Source organism: Papio anubis, chromosome 6 (assembly GCF_008728515.1).
Source record: "Papio anubis isolate 15944 chromosome 6, Panubis1.0, whole genome shotgun sequence".
NCBI lineage: Eukaryota > Metazoa > Chordata > Mammalia > Primates > Cercopithecidae > Papio > Papio anubis.
This window is the reverse complement of record NC_044981.1, coordinates 18,125,280-18,144,417: the sequence shown is the minus strand read 5'-3', so window position 1 is coordinate 18,144,417 and position 19,138 is coordinate 18,125,280. Positions and strand designations below refer to the sequence as shown.

At 42.7% G+C, this 19,138-nt stretch overlaps 1 protein-coding gene across 1 annotated transcript; it reads left to right on the top strand.

Moving 5' to 3' along the window:
* NHLRC1 (NHL repeat containing E3 ubiquitin protein ligase 1) lies at positions 1 to 2,897 on the top strand. The gene has a single exon (XM_003897098.3). It carries the CDS (start codon positions 776 to 778, stop codon positions 1,961 to 1,963), a length of 1,188 nt encoding a protein of 395 aa, XP_003897147.1. The 5' UTR covers positions 1 to 775; the 3' UTR covers positions 1,964 to 2,897.
* The last annotated feature ends 16,241 nt before the right edge of the window (positions 2,898 to 19,138 follow it).

The window sequence follows — 19,138 nt, the reverse complement described above, 5'->3', positions numbered from 1 at the left end:
CCTGAGTGACAGAGTGAGACTTGGTCTTTAAAAAAAAAAAAAAAAGTTCTATGGTAATTATTATTAACTAACAGCTTTCTTATTTCATATTAATTACTCTGCAAGACACTTCCAGCGTGGTTCCCCCATCTGACACTCATTCACCTAGTTGATTTTTTGTTGTTGTTCTATAACATTCTTTCATTCATGCACGAATTCATTTTACAAGTATGTATTCATTGACTTAACTACGAGTGTGAAAGAAGACACAAAAGAAATATACACATCTGCCTCACCTCCCTTGGAGTTTGTCTTCTCCCGTGTGCTCGTGTTTTCCAGTTCAGATCAAAAGCATCATGAGCTAGGGGACCATGTTTGATGCCTGGACAGCCCTAGCACGCAACGCTGAGGATTGGAGACACTGCTAGGTACCCGGGCTGGAAGACTGGGTTCTGGTTCTTGTTTCGCCACTTACAGGCTGGGTAACAGGGAGCAATCCTGTTGTCCTCAATAGGTGTGTTTCCTCACCTGAAAGTGTACACAATCCATCCATGACTGATGTGACGTTTACAGGTCTACACAATGCGCATGTGGATTTGTCTTGCAAACGTCCACGACCAGGCCCTCAAGAAACAGTGCCACGCATGCCCACCAAGGGGCAGCAGATCGCAGTGCAGAGGCCCGCGGCGCTTGACGTCAGGGCGCACGTCCCACCCCGTGACCGTGACTGTGACCTTGACCAAGAGCGTCTCTGGGACACTGCCGGGCGGCGCGGCGGGAGTGCACAGGACCCGCCATGGCGGCCGAAGCCTCGGAGAGCGAGCCGGCTCTGCAGGAGCTCATGCGCGAGGCGGAGATCAGCCTGCTGGAGTGCAAGGTGTGCTTTGAGAAGTTTGGCCACCGGCAGCAGCGGCGCCCGCGCAACCTGTCCTGCGGCCACGTGGTCTGCCTGGCCTGCGTGGCCGCCCTGGCGCACCCGCGCACGCTGGCCCTCGAGTGCCCATTCTGCAGGCGAGCCTGCCGGGGCTGCGACACCAGCGACTGCCTGCCGGTGCTGCACCTCATAGAGCTCCTGGGCTCAGCGCTTCGCCAGTCCCCGGCCGCCCACCGCGCCGCCCCCAGCGCCCCCGGAGCCCTCACCTGCCACCATACCTTTGGCGGCTGGGGGACCCTGGTCAACCCCACCGGACTGGCGCTTTGTCCCAAGACGGGGCGGGTCGTGGTGGTGCACGACGGCAGGAGGCGTGTCAAGATTTTTGACTCTGGGGGAGGATGCGCGCATCAGTTTGGAGCGAAGGGGGACGCTTCCCAAGACATTAGGTATCCTGTGGATGTCACCATCACCAACGACTGCCATGTGGTTGTCACTGACGCCGGCGATCGCTCCATCAAAGTGTTTGATTTTTTTGGCCAGATCAAGCTTGTCATTGGAGGCCAATTCTCCTTACCTTGGGGTGTGGAGACCACCCCTCAGAATGGGATTGTGGTAACTGACGCGGAGGCAGGGTCCCTGCACCTCCTGGACGTCGACTTCGCGGAAGGGGTCCTTCGGAGAACTGAAAAGTTGCAAGCTCATCTGTGCAGTCCCCGAGGGGTGGCAGTGTCTTGGCTCACGGGGGCCATTGCAGTCCTGGAGCACCCCCTGGCCCTGGGGACTGGGATTTGCAGCACCAGGGTGAAAGTGTTTAGCTCAAGTATGCAACTTGTCGGCCAGGTGGATACCTTTGGGTTGAGCCTCTATTTTCCCTCCAAAATAACTGCCTCCGCTGTGACCTTTGATCACCAGGGAAATGTAATTGTTGCAGATACCTCTGGTCCCGCTATCTTTTGCTTAGGAAAACCTGAGGAGTTTCCAGTACTGAAGCCCATGGTCACTCATGGTCTTTCCCATCCTGTGGCTCTTACCTTCACCAAGGAGAATTCTCTTCTTGTGCTCGACACAGCATCTCATTCTATAAAAGTCTATAAAGTTGACTGGGGGTGATGGGCTGGGGTGGGGCCCTGGAATCAGAAGCACTAGTGCTGCCATTAATGAATTGTTTAACCCTGGATAAGTCACTTAAACTCATCTATGCAGGCAGGGATAATTAAAACTGTCTGGTAGACTTACAAAGCTTGGGACAATTATTAGAGATTAATCTACCATTTATTGAATGCATACTCTTTGTGCAAGGAAATTTGCAAATATTAGCTCATTTAATCCGTACTATCCAGTGAGGTAATTTTTTTCCCCCCCGAGATAGAGTCAAGCTCTGTCACCCGGGCTGGAGTGCAGAAACATGATCACAGCTCACTACAGTTTCAACTTCCACCGCTCGGGTGATCCTTCCACCTCAGCCTCCCAAGTAGCTGGGACCACAGGCGTGCGTTACCACATCCAGCTAATTTTTGTATTTTGATAGAGATGGGGTTTCATCATGTTGCCCAGGCTGGTCTCAAACTCCTGAGCTCAAGCAATCCACCTTCCTTGGCCTTCCAAAGTGCTAGGATTACAGGCATAGCCACCTTGCCTAGCCATAATTTTTATTATTAATCTCATCGTGCAAGTGAGAAAACTGAAACCCAGAGAGCTTAAGTGACTTCCTCGAGGTCATAGTTACTTACTGCCATAGTCACAATTTTTCAATTCTGATTCCAAATAAGTTGTGCTTAAATAAGATAACAGATGTGGGGAAAAGTAGGTGAATGAATAGTGTTGCTATGTGTACTGTCTCTACAAGTAGCTAATTATTTTAGCACAAAGATGTGCAAAGAAAGGAGACTTTATGGAGCGTTCAGGAGAAAAAGGATTTTGTGGTGGCCATCACTTTCATTCAATTTGTGACTGCTCTGATGGCACATTAGTTGAAGTTACTGTTGATCCTGAATTACGTGAATAAGAAAAACAATTGAACTGCTTATTAAAAAGGTAAACATGTCTTGTAATGCCTATATCTTCTCCACTATACATACTCAGAAAATAACACTTGGTTGTTTGAGAAAGGCCTATATTTACATAAGTTCTAAACTATTGCAGAACACACTACATACTATTGTCAGAGGGCCAGATGACGCTCCTGTTACATGTTTATGTTACATATTTATGGGTTTGTTTGTTTGTTTGTTTGTTCTTAGACATGGTCTTGCTCTGTTGCCCAGGCTGCAGTGAAGTGGAGTAATCACTGCTCACTGCAGTCTCAACGCCCTGGGCTCAAGCGATCCTCTTGCCTCAGCATCCTGAATAACTGGGACTAGAGGTGTGTCACCATGCCCAGCTAATTTTTAATTTTTTTGTAGAGATGGGATCTTGCTTTGTAGCCCAAACTGGTTTCAAGCTCCTGGGCTCAAGCGAGCCTCCTATCTTGGCCTCCCAAAGCACTGGGACTATAGGTATGAGCCACTGTGCCTCACCCATGTAAAGTAAAAGTGAGAGCCTAACTCCCGTGCCAGTCCACAAAAACCCATTTTGTTGTCAGTGCTCTCATCATATAGCACTAATAGTAAGATTTGGGGCACCCTAGACCACGATTTATAAATGCATTCTAAACAGAAGTTCTATGGACAAATCTCTTGTCCCCACATGCACATATCCCACCATTAAAGTCACCCCTAGGTTGGTGACTTCACGGGTGTTCTGAATACATACCAAGAAACATTCCAAGTGGAGATGTGAATTCAGACTTATTTGGTCATTTATGAATAGAGCAACTGAGGACAGATCTTAGACCATTTTCCTTAAGAACAATGACGTTTTAATGATTTTAGGATTAGTAGAGCCAATTCAAAAGATTTTTCTCTTTGGAATTATTAATGGCATCGTCTCTGATTATAAAGCTGGACATGTGTCCTTTTCGACAGCAGTCATGATAAAGGTGTGGAATATGCAACGCAGGGAGGTATGTGAGCAAGGTAGCATTGCTGGTCATCGTGTGGATTACCTGACTTCAAGAATCAGGTGCGCATCTGTGAGATGATGTGGGAGTGTATCAGACCTGTGATAACAAGCCATCTTAGTAACTGCTATCTTTCCTTGGTAGATTATCAGGCTTGGGACTGGAATGGGGCTGGATGCACAACATAAAAAGAACTGTATAAAGCAGCACTTCCCAGGAATGTCCTAGGACAGGAGCAGAGTTTCCTTGAGGAAGACACGAAGCTTGTTGTTCTTGATTATCAGGCACACACGTGCTGAGAGAATAGTTTCAGTGACTTGTAAGGCAGATGCAAAATTCATCTTCCAGACTGTGTTCTTTTTTTTTTTTTTTTGAGACAGAGTCTGGCTCTGTTGCTCAGGTTACAGTACAATGGTGCAATCTCTGCTCACTGCAACCTCTGCCTCCCAGGTTCAAGCTATTCTCCTGCCTCGGCCTCTGCAGCAGCTGGGATTACAGGCACCCACCATCATGCCCAGCTAATTTTTGTATTTTTAGTAGAGATGAAGTTTCACCATGTTGGCCAGACTGGTCTCAAACTCCTGACTTCAAGTGATCCACCTGCCTCGGCCTCCCAAAGTACTGGGATTACAGGCATGAGCCACCGCACCCAGCCAGACTGTGTTCTTTAAAGCAAGCTGATTAAAAGCCTTGAGATATGTCATGCTGAACTCCAGGTTATTGAAGAAATCGGAGAATTCTGAGACAGGCAGGAAAAAATAACCCCAGCAGAAAGTAAAAGCTTCCAAGGTGATGAAGAAGGGTTGGAATGACTCGCAGAGGTTGAAACAAAAGAACGTGCCCAGGAGTAAAGGGAGAAGGAAAAGAAAATAGGCTCTTCCAGAATATCCCCCATGGCCTGCCTGGTGAGTCCATAAAAGCAAACACAGACACTTTGGCTCCTGTGTCAGCAGTCCTCATATCACCCTCCATCTATTCCAATTTTGCCCAATTCCCAATCCTTCGATTGTCTCCTGCTTTTGACCTTGTTCCACCCTCTGGACTTGCCACCTGGAGTTGGTTTTCTCAATCTCTTTCCTTGGCATTTTGTAAAGACCTTGGTTCATATTCGTAAATCTCCCCTCTAGCAAATCTAGCTCTGGACCCCAGGACCCAGACCCTCACGATTTTGCTAGTGCCTTATGCAGACCTTCCCCGGCCCCCAACTAAGTGGGGTGCAGACCCCACCTAAAGTGAATTATGAACCTTCTAAGGAGCAAGCATTAACCTGTGCACCTCAGAAAAATGAGGAAGAACCACTGATGATAGCAAATCTAATAATCCTTACACATGCCATATTAAAAAGAAATATATACTGGTGTTAGTGTTCCACTATAGAGATATGCTATGGTGGTGTATCATGGCTAGTCAGGAGGTGAACTGTTTTCTTGGAGAATGTGTAGCAAATATGATAGGGCAGCCAGAGACTCACCACAACTACTGTATTGAGTAACCATGATGTCTGTTGTCCCCACGGCCACGTCTAAGAAAAACTGGCCCATCATGAGCCAGCCGTCAGCAGCCGGGTTTTCTATTACACGATCCCCTCGGACCATAGCTACTTGGATAGGGGTGCACACCTAACAGGACAGCCAATCAACCAATGATACTCTACCCGATGTATTAATTAGACCAGGAAACTGACTATGAATTGGCTTGGGATAAACATATTTTCCTTACAAAGAGCACAGAGATCCAATTACATTCCGGTCCTTGATTTTTTTTTTTAGATAGAGTTTCTCTCTTGTTGCCCAGGCTGGAGTACTATGGCGTGATCTCAGCTTACTGCAACCTCCGCCTCTCAAGTTCAAGTGATTCTCCTGCCTTAGCCTCCGAGTAGCTGGGATTACAGGCATGTGCCACCACGCCCAGCTAATTTTGCATTTTTAGTAGAGACAGGGTTTCTCCATGTTGGTCAGGCTGGTCTCGAACGCCCGACCTCAGGTAATCCATCCACCTCGGCCTCCCAAAATGCTGGGATTGGTCATGAGCCACTGCGTCTGGCCATCCTTGATATTTTGAATTCAGAAATATGGAGCATGTTATGCTGATGGAAGCCTGGGGAATGACAGAAATACACTCAGTTACAGGGGTGCAGAGAGTCCCTGTGGATAAGCCACATCATGAATAAGAAGCTATGAGGCAGAGGGAAGACAAAACTCACAGGAATCCAGGTAAGAATGGGAGGAAGAAATGCATCCGGAGAAGCAGTGGCTTGGAGCCATGTTACCTCCAGGGCACCAGCATGATGATCCCTACTGCAAGATCTGTGGAGCTGCCCTGACTCCACTTTGCCTCTCTGCAAGGCCCAGCTGCCCTATGGTTTCTGTTCTTGGAGTCCTAACAACTCTCTCCTATCCCATGCAAATTCTTCTACTAAATGCTCCACTGCTTCAGCGAACCTGCACAAATCTCTGTTTTTTTGCAACAGAAAGTTTGGCCGGGCGCGGTGGCTCACGCCTGTAATCTCAGCACTTTGGGAGGCTGAGGCGCGTGGATCACCTGAGGTCAGGAGTTCGAGACCAGCCTGGCCTACATGGTGAAACCCCGTCTCTACTGAAAATAAAAAAATTTAACGTGGTAGCAGGCACCTGTAATCCCAGCAACTCGGGAGACTGAGGCAGGAGAATCGCTTGAACCTGGGAGGTGAAGGTTGCAGTGAGCCGAGATGGAGCCACTGCACTCCAGCCTGGGCGACAGAGTGAGACTTCATCTCAAAACAAAAAAGAGTTGTAATATTTTGATGATTGGTTTGGAGAAAATTGGTCTTAAATGTACAGATTTTGATGCCATGAGTAGGAAACTAATTCTGTGGAGAGGAACACTCTCCCATTAACTCATCAATCCCTAATACCGGTAGGGTATGAGACCAAAGAACAAGTACAGGCTTACATGCCACAGGTCTAAATATTTAAGACCTATACATCAATCAAGCTTAAATAAAATACATTTGATCTTCCTATCTTGACAAAGGTAAATGTAAATATTAAAAATATACCATTTTTTTTGGCCAAGATCAATGGCACATGCCTGTAATCCCAGCAATTTGGGAGGCTGAGGCAGGAGGATTGCTTGAGCTCAGGAGTTTGAGACCAGCCTGGGCAACATGGTGAAATCCCATCTCTATTTAAATATTTATAAAAGATTATATATAGATAGATATTTTTTAAGAGGCAAGGTGTCACTCTGTCGCCCAGGCTGGAGTGCATGGTGTGATCACAACTCACTGCAGCCTCGACTCCTGGGCTCAAGCAATCCTCCCTCCTCAGCCTCCGAGTAGCTAGGGCTATAAGTACATACCACCACACTTGGCAAATTTTTAATTATTTTTTTATAGAGTCTCACTATGTTTCCCAGGCTGGTCTCAAACTCCTGGGCTCAAGTGGTCCTCCACCCTTGGCCTCCCAAAATGCTGGGATTACAGGCATGAGCCACCATGCCCACCCTAAAAATATACCTTCATTATGATCTGGAAGGCCAGGTTTCATTTTAGAATACTTGCATGGAGTTTTTGCTCAATTTCGGATGCCACATTTTAAGAAAGATCATGACAACCTGGAGCATGTTTAAAAGATATGAAGAAGAATCAAAAGCAAAAGCATCAGGTTTTTGGTTTTTTTGTTTTTGTTTTTGGTTAGCTTCTAGCCATCTAGAATGTAAACTCCAAGAAAGATGTTTGTGTTGTTCCTAAGTGTATCACTAGTGTCTAGAGCAGTGTTCGACACATCGTAGGCATTCAAAAATATTTGTTGAATTACCATGTTTTTCCCAAGGAATTTTTCTAGACTATGTATTTCTTTCATTGATAAAAGGGAAGTGGTATAGGTAGCTGGGTAGCTTGGAGAAGCTAGTCTAGAATTAAAGTGGTTTGTGGTGGGTTTGCGGAGTGACTCAAAGAGTTACAAAGGATTATGGTGACTTTGTGGTAGTCTGGGTTGGAATTGCATGAAAAGATTCATGTTCTCAACCACCACGTTTTCCATTTTCACCTAAGTACATGGGACTTTGCGGTGTTGAGGTTGCCTGATCTTCATGAGTCACATCCTTTGTCAAACGATGAAGAGTGGAGAAAACACAGCTCTGCAAGCTCTCCAGTATCAAGTGATAGCAGTGATGCCAACTGCATCTGGAGGGAAGAGAATGACCTAAAAGTGTTCCTGGACCAGTCACCTGATGGTGCGCTTGCGGTGTTGTCAAACTCATCTTTGGGTTAAATCTGCTTAATAATGGGTACATAAAGAAGCTTCTGCCTTTCCCAGGAGCCATCCATACAGCGTGGACAGCCCAACCACAGACATTTGTTGACTAATAGGCTGCAAATTATAATATACAGATAAAATTGTGTGTCAAGCCATAGAGTTTTAGGACTGAAAAGAAACTTAGACATATTTTTATTATGATGCCCTCAAATGACAACTGAGACCTACATATGTAAAAAGACTAGTCTAGGTCACACGGGTAGTTAAGAGCAGAACCAGAACTAGAAAATGGACCTTTCCATATTCCACATTAACCTCTCTAGTGGGAAAAGATCTAAAAGTCAGAGGCTGGGGATAAACACACACACACACACACACACGCACACATACACACACACATACACACACACACACATGCTGGCGCTTGATATTTTACTTGCCCCCCACATCCCAACTAGTTCCCCCTACTACCCTCCCCAGCCTCTTATACCATCTTTCTATTCTCTATCTTCATGAGTTCAATTTTTAAAATGTTTAGCTCCCATAGGTACATGAGAATATGCAATGTTTGAGTTTTGTTGTGCCTGACTTATTTCACTTAACATAGTGATCTCCAGTTCCATCCACGTTGTTGCAAATGACAGGATCTCGTTCTTTTTTATGGCTGAATGGTACTGCATTGTGTATATGTACCACATTTTCTTTATCCATTCATCTGTAGACAGACACTTAGGTTCCTTCCAAATGTTATCTATTATGTATAGTGCTGCAATAAGCATGAGAGTGCAGATATCTCTTTGATATACTGATTTCCGTTTTGGGGTGTGTATACCTAGGAGTGGGATTGCTGGATTGCATGGTAGCTCTATTTTTAGTTTTCTTATTTATTTTTATTTTTTGAGATGGAGTCTTGCTCTGTCACCCAGGCTGGAGTGCAGTGGTGTGATCTCAGCTTATTGCAAGCTCTGCCTCCCGGGTTCAAGCAATTCTTCGGCCTCAGCCTCCCTAGTAGCTGGGACTACAGGCATGCACCACCATGCCTGGCTAATTTTTGTATTTTTAGTAGAGACGGGGTTTCACCATATTGGTCAGGCTGGTCTCGAACTCCTGACCTCATGATCCGCCCGCCTCAGCCTCCCAAAGTGCTGGGATTACAGGCGTGAGCCACTGCGCCCAGGCCCTATTTTTAGTTTTCTAAGGAACCTCCAAACTGTTCTCCATAGCAGTTGCACAATTTACCTTCCCACCAACACTGCATGAGGGTTCCTTTTTCTCCACATCCTCTCCAGCCATTTTAACTGGGGCAAGATGATCTCTCATTGTAGTTTTGATTTGCGTTTTTCTGATGAGCAATGATATTGAGAACCTTTTCATGTACCTGTTTGCCATTTGTGTATCTTCTTTTGAGAAATCAGATCTTCTGCCCATTTTCAGATCTTTTGCCCATTTTTAGATCAGATTATTAGATTGTTTTTCCTATGGAGTTGCTTGATTTCCTTATATATTCTGGTTGTTAATTCTTTGTCAGATGAGTAGTTTGCAAATATTTTCTTTCATTCTGTGGGCTGTCTCTTCACTTCGTTGATTGTTTCCTTTGCTACGCAAAAGCTTTCTAACTTGATGTGATCCCATTTGTCCATTTTTGCTTTGGTTTCTGGTGCCTGTGGGGTATTACTCAAGAAGTCTTTGCCCAATCCAACATCCTGGAGAGTTTTCTCAATGTTTTCTTATAGCAGCTTCCTAGTTTGAAGTCTTAGATTTAAGTCTTTAATCCGTTCTGATTTGATGTTTGTATATGGTGGGAGATAGGGGTCTAGTTTCATTTTTCTGCATATGGATATCCAATTTTCCTGGCATCATTTATTGAAGACACTGTTCTTTCCCCAGTATATGTTCTTGGAGTCTTTGTTGGAAATGAGTTCACTGTAGGTGCATGTATTTATTTCTGGGTTCTCTATTTTGTTCCACTGGTTTATGTATCTGTTTTTATGCCAGTGCCATGCTGTTTTGGTTACTGTAGTATAAATTGAAGTCAGGTAATGTGATTCCTTCAGTTTTGTTCTTTTTGGCTAGGATACCTTTGGCTATTCTGAGTCTTTCGTGGTTCCACATATACATTTTAGTGTTTCTTTTTCAGGTGGCATCCAGGTTTGTATGCATGCGGGCCCAAGAGAACACTGTAGTATTTCCAAGTTAACCAATTAGACCATAATCATGAGGCCAGACTTTTTACTCATTGCATAAATAGGGCCTAATCAGTCCAACATCCTAAGAATCAGTTCCTACAGGGGCCAGATAACTTCATTCGTGGCATCAAATGTATTCCAGCAGTGCCTGTCCTTGTTATAGAAAGAGGCCTTTGGTTACAAAGAGTGTGGTTAAAGAACTTAAACATAATTAACATTTTCATAATACTCATACATTGTTTCACAAAGCTGTTAATTTATTTGATCCTAACATTTCTTGAAGTAGACAGGGCAGGTTTTACTAAGCTGACTTTACAGGAGAAGAAGCTGAGATCCACAGGGATGGAGTGACTTGCCCAAGGTTACCCAACCAACGCCCGGTGCTTTAGGTTGGAGGAGGGCAGCTATTTTTAAAAATCTCTCCCAAGTACATCTATTTTACAGCCAGGGTTGGGTAGCACTGCTCTAGAGAATAAACAAATATCCCAGCCATCCCTTCGTGGGATTTATAGTTATCATTCATATCAAGCCCTAAGTAACGTTCTTTGGGAAGAAATACTGACACCCCTCTCGTTTCAGAACTTCAGCTCATAACGTAGGCTGGATCCTGTCAATTTCGGAGTGTCACAGGATCCACACAATGGTCCTTACTTAGAGGCACTGTGGAGAGACACCTATTTACATGACAAGAGCAAGGGTCTCAGGGGAAGACTTGGCAATGGGGGTCAGCTTCTGCTATTTCCCTTAAACCAAATGTCTTTGTTTTTTTTGTTCTTGTTTGTTTGTTTTGTTTTGTTTTGTTTTTAAATGAAATGTTCTTATTTTCAGAAATCCATGAATGTAGTTCTTTGGCTGTCTGGCACACAGTGCTCTGCAGCTCTCTGATCTAATGCCAGAGTGTTGTGTCGGGCTTAACCCATAAGGTGGGGTGGAACTTTAAGAGCCATGTGCCCACCGGGCTTGGGCTCACACCTGTAATCCCAGCACTTTGGGAGGCCAACGCAGGCAGATTGCTTGAGCTCGGGAGTTTGAGACCAACCTGGACAACATGGTGAAACCTCATCTCTACTAAAAATACAAAAATTAGCGGGGCGTGGTGGCAGGCACCTGTAATCCCAGCTACTCTAGAGGCTGAGGCAGGAGAATCGCTTGAACCTGGGCGACAGAAGTTGCAGTGAGCCGAAATCGCACCACTGTACTCCAGCCTGGGCGACAGAGCAAGACTCCGTCTCCAAAAAAAAAAAATCCTTGTGCCAAATGGCAGAAGCCTAGCCTGTAAGAGGACACTCTTTCCAAACACTGAGACCCCAGAGTTTTCTTCCATTTTTCTCTCTTATGTGCCTTCGACTTGGGAGTCATTTCTTTGGAATTTTCCCCCTGAATTATCCGCCTGAACAGAAGTAACACCTGTTCTTTGTGGAATTGGAAAATGCAGATAAGCATACAGACATTTAATCACTTTTAATTAGACAAAACTGTTACCATTTTTGAATTGAGTTGACTCTCATCACTGTGAAATTCGTATTCCTGAAAATCATTTCACATATACAAATTTTGTAAAACAGTGCATGTATCACATAAACTGCAAATTTTCTGCCAAAAAGTAAATTTTAGTGGCATTTAATTGAAGTTCAATTTTGGAAATTCCAAAACATGGGATACGGAACTCTCAGAGAGACAGAGAGCGATTGATTTACCAACTATTCCATTTGCCTTCCACAGTTCCTAGCTCCTTGCAGTTTAATTGCAAGGGGCGATGTGATCAGCTCTTGCCGTGAACCCAATTTTTGTGAAGTGATAAGAACAAAGAAGAAGAAAGTGATGAAGCCACAAATAAAATTCAAGGTTAAGCAGAAGTCTCAAGTTTCATAATGAAAGTGTCATAATCTACACAGGGAAAATTCTGTATATAAGTTTTACACAAGTAAAATTTACATGAACTCTACTTAAGCTCCTAATCTTTTTATTTTTATTTTTTCCGAGATGGAGTTTTGCTCTTGTCGCCCAGGCTGGAGTGCAATGGCGCGATCTCGGCTCACTGCAACCTCTGCCTCCTAGGTTCAATCTATTCTCCTGCCTCAGCCTCCAGAGTAGCTGGGATTACAGGCATATGCCACCACGCCCCACTAATTTTTGTATTTTTAGTGGAGACGAGGTTTCACCATGTTGGCTGGTCTCGAACTCCTGACCTCGGGTGATCTGCCCGCCTCAGCCTCCCAAAGTGCTGGGATTACAGGTGTGGGCCACCACGCCCGGCCAAGAAAAATTACTTTCTTTATCCCTTTTAATGCTTTTTGTCTTGAATTTCATTTTGATATTAATATAACAGCTTTCCGTCTTTTCAATCATATCAAAGTTTGCATGATAACCGGGAAAATTCAATTTAGTGTATGTACTCAGGATATTTTTTTCACCAGTCATGGGGGTCATTTGTTATTGCTGTTGGACAAAGGGTGGAGAGCTCTATAAATATGTGAACTCAAACATTAGCAGCAGAGCTGTGAGCTGCATGGGACCCAGTGTGACTTGTGCAGTAGGATCAAAGCAGCCTCCTGCTCCAATTTCTTCCCATCAGCCATTTATGCCCTCTACCCAGCTTGCTTTCTGATGAGCAAGGTGTTCCAAAATAAACCTCAGCAGAACGACTTTTTTTCCTAGATATACAACTGTGTGTAGTCTATTTCTGTTTTCAAACCACTGAATGATATGCCTGGAGTGACTGTGAAATTGATGATAGGAGGCCAGTTCCATCACATTTTGGAGTGAATTTCCTCAAGGCCAGACCAGTTCTCCCTGGTAGACACTAAAATATAAATTGTAAAATTATCACTTCCTCTATTCTAATGAATACATAAATGCTTTACATGTACTCGTTAAACTTGCTAGAACTATCTGCACAACTAAAACAGATGAGGATATCCAAATGCATTTCTTTAATTATCTATGTTTGTCAATTTACATTTTTTGAAGGGGAGGGTAATATCTTCGTCAGGTTTTGGCATTACGGTTATATGCTGGTTTTACAAAATGAGTTAGGAAGTGCTCCCTCCTTTATTTTCTGAAAGAATTTGTGTATCATTACTATAACTTCTTAAACATTTGATAGAATTCACTAGTGAAATGTTGTGGCCAAGACTTTTCTTGGTTAAAAGGTTTCTAATTTTTTTTTTTTTTTTTTGAGAAAGGATCTCACTCTGTCACGCAACTGGAGTGCAGTGGTGTGATCTCAGCTCTCTGCAACCTCCACAATCCTCCCACCTCAACCCCTAGAGTAGCTCAGACTCCAGCCACATGCCACCATGCCTGGCGACTTTTTTGTATTTTTGTAGAGACGGGGTTTTGCCATCTTGCCCAGGCTGGTCGCAAACTCCTGGGCTCAAGTGCTCGAGTGATCCTCCTGCCTCAGCCGCCCAAAGTTCTGGGATTTATAAGTGTGTGCCACTGCACCCAGCCACAGTTTTTTAATTATTAATTTAATTTCTTACATATATATATGGCAATTCAGATTTTTTGCTTCCTGTCATGTCAGCTTTGTAGCTAGTATTTTTCAAGGAATTTGTCCATTTAATTTAAGTTGTTGACAATAACGTTAAAATATGCCCCATTTTATCCTTTAAATGTCTGTAGGCTGTATAGTGGTAACTATTTGCTCATTCTTAATATTGGTATTACGTATTTTCTCTCTTTCTGTTTTTGTTTTTTTTTTGCTTTGTTTTGTTTTTAGATGGAGTCTCACTCTTACCCCCAGGCTAGAGTGCAGTGGCACAATCTTAGCTCACTGCAACCTCCACCTCCCGGGTTCAAGCAATTCTCCTGCCTCAGCCTCCCAAGTAGCTGGGACTACAGGCACATGCCACCACGCCCAGCTAATTTTGTGTTTTAGTAGAAACGATTTCGCCATGTTGTCCAGGCTGGTTTTGAACTCCTGACCTGAAGTAATTCACCCGCCATGGCCTCCCAAAGTGCTGAGATTACACGTGTGAGCCACTGTTCCCAGCCATCCCTCTTTATTTTTCTTGATCTGTCTAGCTAGGGGTTTACTGATTTTCCTCACAATTTCAAAGAACCAGCTTTTGGCCTTACTGTGTTTCTCGATTATTTGTCTGCCTTCTATTTCGTTGATTCCTCTTCTTCTTCTTATGGTTTTGTTTTGTTTTGTTTTTTTTTTTTCCTATTTACTTTGGATTATGTGTAGTTTTTCTAGCTTCTTAAGGTAGAAATACAGGATATTGATTTTAGACCTTTATTCCTTTCCAATGTAAGCACTAAAAGCTAGGAATTTCCATCTCAGTGCAGATTTAGCAGCATCCCAGATATTTTGAGATGTGTATTTTTATTACCATTTGGTTCAAACATTTTTTTAGTTTCTTTTTTCATTTCTTAATTGACTCATGAATTATTTCAAAATATGGTATTTAATTTCTAAACATTTGGCATTTTTCTATTTATCTTAGTTTATTTTTTTGAGACAGAGTTTTACTCTTATTGCCCAGCCAAGAGTTCAATGTCGCAACCTCAGCTCACTGCAACCTCTACCTCACAGGTTCAAGTGATTCTCCTGCCTCAGCCTCCAGAGTAGCTGGGATTACAGGTGCCCGCCACCATGCCCAGCTAATTTTTTGTACTTTTATTAGAGACGAGGTTTCACCATGTTGACCAGGTTGGTCTCAAACTCCTGACCTCAGGTGATCCACCCACCTTGGCCTCCCAAAGTGCTGGGATTACATATGTCAGCCACCGCGTCCAGCCATATTTGGTATTTTTCTAGATTTCATATTTGTTTTACAGTCTGGCAGATGGTCTATTTTGTTCAACATACTATGTGCACTTGAAAGAATATATGTTATGTAGGTGATAGTGTCTATAAATAGTAATTTAGGCCAATGTGGTTAATAGTATTGTTTATTTCACCTGTGTCTTCACTCATTCTTTTGTCTAGTTCTTCTATCATTTGCTAAGAAGAGATGTTAAAATCTGTAGTAATGATTATGGAATGTCTGTTACTCCCTTTAATTCTGTCAATTTTTGCCCTATATATTTTGAAGCTCTATTTTTAGGCACACACACAATTATGTGCACAATTGCAAGTATGATTGCAATGGCTTCCGGATAAATTGATATTTTCATGTCATGTTTATGTTTATTTTTATTTAAAAATTGAGACAGGGTCTTGCTCCGTCTCCCAGGCTAAAGTGCAGTGGTATGTTCATGGCTCACTGTAGCCTTGACCTCCTGTGCTCAAGTGATCCTCCCACTTCAACCTCCAGAATAGCTGGGATTGCAGACATGCACCACCATACCTGGCGAATTTTTTAAAATTTTTTGTAGAAATGGGGGCTTGCTGTGTTTGCCAGGCTTATCTCAAACTCCTGGACTCAAATGATCCATCTGCCTCTGCCTCCCAAAGAGGTGGGATTACAGGCCTGAGGCAGCAGTTTCAGCCAACTCTTTTATGAACTGTCCCCCTTTATCTCTGACAATATTCTTTGCCTTGAAGTTTATTATCTGATATTAATATGGCCATTCTCCTTGCATGGTAGATGTATATTTTTCATCAATTTACTTTCAATCTATGTCTTTATTTTTAAATTGTATTTCTTGTAGAAAGCATACAATGGGGTTTTGCTTCTTAAAAGCCCATTCTGACAGTCTCTGTCTTTTAATTGTATTATTTCATCTGTTAATATTTAATGTAATTCTTGATAGGGTTGGATTTCAAGCTACCATTTTATTGTTTGTTTTCTGTTTATCCCCTCTGCTTTTTTCCTTTATTCTTTCTTCCCTGTCTTCTTGTGGATTAGTTGGATATATTTCAGAATTCTATTTTAATTCATCTATAGCATTTTTAGCCATACTTTTCTGCATTATTTTCAGTGGTTGATCTAGAAAATTTAATATATATTCTTAAACAGTCTATTTGGAATATTACCACTTCATATTTTTGTTGATGTTGTTGTTGTTGTTTGTTTTGTTTTTTTGAGATGGAGTTTTGCTCTTGTTGCCCAGGCTGGAGTGCAATGGCGTGATCTCGGCTCACTGCAACTTCTGCCTCCCGGGTTCAAGTGATTCTCCTGCCTCAGCCTCCCAAGTAGCTGAGATAACAGGCATGCGTCACCACGCCTGGCTAATTTTGTATTTTTAGTAGAGAAGGGGGTTTCTCCATGTTGGTCAGGCTGGTCTTGAGCTCCTGACCTCAGGTGATCCACTCACCTCAGCCTCCCAAAGTGCTGGGATTACAGGCATAAGCCACCACATCCGGCATCACTTCATGTTAATGCAAAAAACTTGTAATCATATAGGTCTTTTTATGCCCAATTTTTACACTTTATTTGACACCTGTTTTACATATAAACCTTCCAAGACAATGTTACAATTTTTACTTTAAAGACTCATATGTGTGTAGTTCTTTTCAATTAGAGGAAAAGAGTCTTTTATATTTATTCAGACATTCATTATTTCTGGGGCTCTTCTTTCATTCCTGAAGACCTGTGTTTCCAACTAGTATCATTTTCCTTCAGCCTGAAGAATTTTCTTAAACATTTTTTTCTAGTGTAAATGTGTTAACAACAAATCCTTTTGATTTTCTTTTATTTGGACATGTCCTTATTTTGCCTTCTTCCTTGAAAAAAAAATTTCTGGATATAGAATCCTGGCATTCCATTTTATCTTTGAGCACTTTGAAGATGTTCCACTACCTCCTAGCCTCCACTGTGTCTAATAAGCAGTTATTGCAATTTGAATAGTTGTTTTCCTCTTTGTCATGTGTCTTCATCTTGCCTGTTTTCAGAATTTTTTTCTTTATGTTTAAATTTTAGCAGTTTTACTATGAGGTGTTTGATGTGGTTTTCCTTATATTTATCCTGTTTGAGATTTCACTGATTTCCTTGAAACTGTAAATTTATGTCTTTCATAAAATATGGGAAGTTTTGGGCCATTGTTTCTTCAAATATGTTTTCTGCCCCATTCTCTCTCACTTTTTCTTCTGGGTCTCTAACCATACATACATTAGATCTTTTGATATTATCCTACAGGTCCTTGATTCTGTTCTTTTTTTTTTAAATCTATTTTCTCTCTCTTGTTCCAAGTGGAGATAGTCTCATTTATCCATTCTCAAGTTCATCAACTTTTACTTTGTTGTCTCCTGTCTGCTGATAAGCCTGTGCAGTGAATTTCTATTTTAGATGTTATAATTTTATTTCTAGAATTTTTATTTTGTTCTTTATTGTTTCTATTTTGCTACTAAAATTTCCATCTGTGCATTCATTATAAGCATATTTTCTTTTATGTCATAGCATAGTTAAAATGACTGCTTTAAATTTCTTGTTTGATAATTCCAACATCTGGATTACTCAGGGTTGATCTCAGTTGATAATCTTGTCTCTTGAAAATGGATCACATTTTTCTGGTTTTTTTTTTCATATTTTGATTCATTTTGAATTATATTCTGAATATTGCGAATGTTGTGTTGTAGAGGCTCTTAATTCTGATATATTACTTCCAAGATTGTCAGACTTTTTGTTTGTCAGTTTGTTGTAACAGACAATTGACCGGATTGGACTCAAACTACAAATTACGTTTTTTCATCATTGGCTTAAATTTCCATTCAATTCTTTTCTCCTTAGGTAGGTTGCTTAAATTTTGCCTGGTGAACACGTGGTTTAGGGATCAACTAGAGATTTGGGCAGAGTTTACGTTCCCACAAAATTTGAGGCATACTCTCTGACTCTTTCCTCTTCAGAACTTCTCTTTCACTTTCTGGCAGTGCTCTGATTAACAGACCAAATGACTAAAGGTTTTCTATTGAAGTTTTAGCCACACTGCAGGACACACACCGGGACAAGTCCCAAGGGTAGAAGCCATGAAAATGGGAAAACTTATTTGATTTCATTTGGATGTTTGTCCCCACCAAATTTCACATTGAAATGTAATCTCCCATGTTGGAGGTGGGGCTTAGTAGGGGGTGTTGGATAATAGGGGCAGATTCTCTCATGAATAGCTTAGCACCATTCTCACAGTAATGAGTGAGCTTTCACTCTGAGTTCAAGCAAGATCTGGTTATTTAAAATTTAAAAGAGTGTGGCACCTCCTCCCTCTCCTTCTTGCTCCTGCTCTTCTCATGCAATGCACTTGCTCCTTCTTCACCTTCCACCATGGTTGGAAGCTTCCTGAGGCTCTTAGCAGAAGCTGAGCAGATGCCAGTGCCATGCTTCCATGCTTCTTGTAGAGCCTGTAGAACTGTGAACTGATTAAATCTCCTTTCTTTATAAATAACCCAGAAGTTTTGTTGTTGTTGTTGTGGTTGTTGTTGTTGTTGTTCTTATTTAGACAGAGTCTCGCCCTGTTGCCCAGGCTGGAGTGCAGTGGCATGATCTCAGCTCACTGCAACCTCCACCTCCCAGGTTCAAGTGATTCTCATGCCTCAGCCTCCCGAGTAGCTGAGATTACAGGTGCCCGCCACCATGCCCAGCTAATTTTTGTATTTTTAGTAGAGATGGGGTTTCACCATGTTGGCCAGGCTGGTCTTGAAGTCCTGCCCTCAAGTGATCCACCCACCTTCGCCTCCCAAATTGGTGGGATTACAGGGATGAGCCACACCACCTCATCACAGAGGTATTTCTTTTTTCTTTTCTTTCTTTTTTTTTGTGTTTTGACAGAATCGCGCTCTGTCACCCAAGCTGGCGGCAGTGGCGTGATCTTAGCTCACTGCAACCTCTGCCGCCCGGGTTCAAGAGAATTCTCCTGCCTCAGTCTCCCGAGTAGCTGGGATTACAGGCACCTGCCACCGTGCCTGGCTAATTTTTTTGTAGTTTTTAGTAGAGACAGGGTTTCACAATCTTGACCAGGCTGGTCTTGAACTCCTGAC

Excerpts from the sequence above, each read along its gene's own strand:
- NHLRC1 (XM_003897098.3), top strand. The coding sequence starts at position 776 with ATGGCGGCCGAAGCCTCGGAGAGCGAGCCGGCTCTGCAGGAGCTCATG.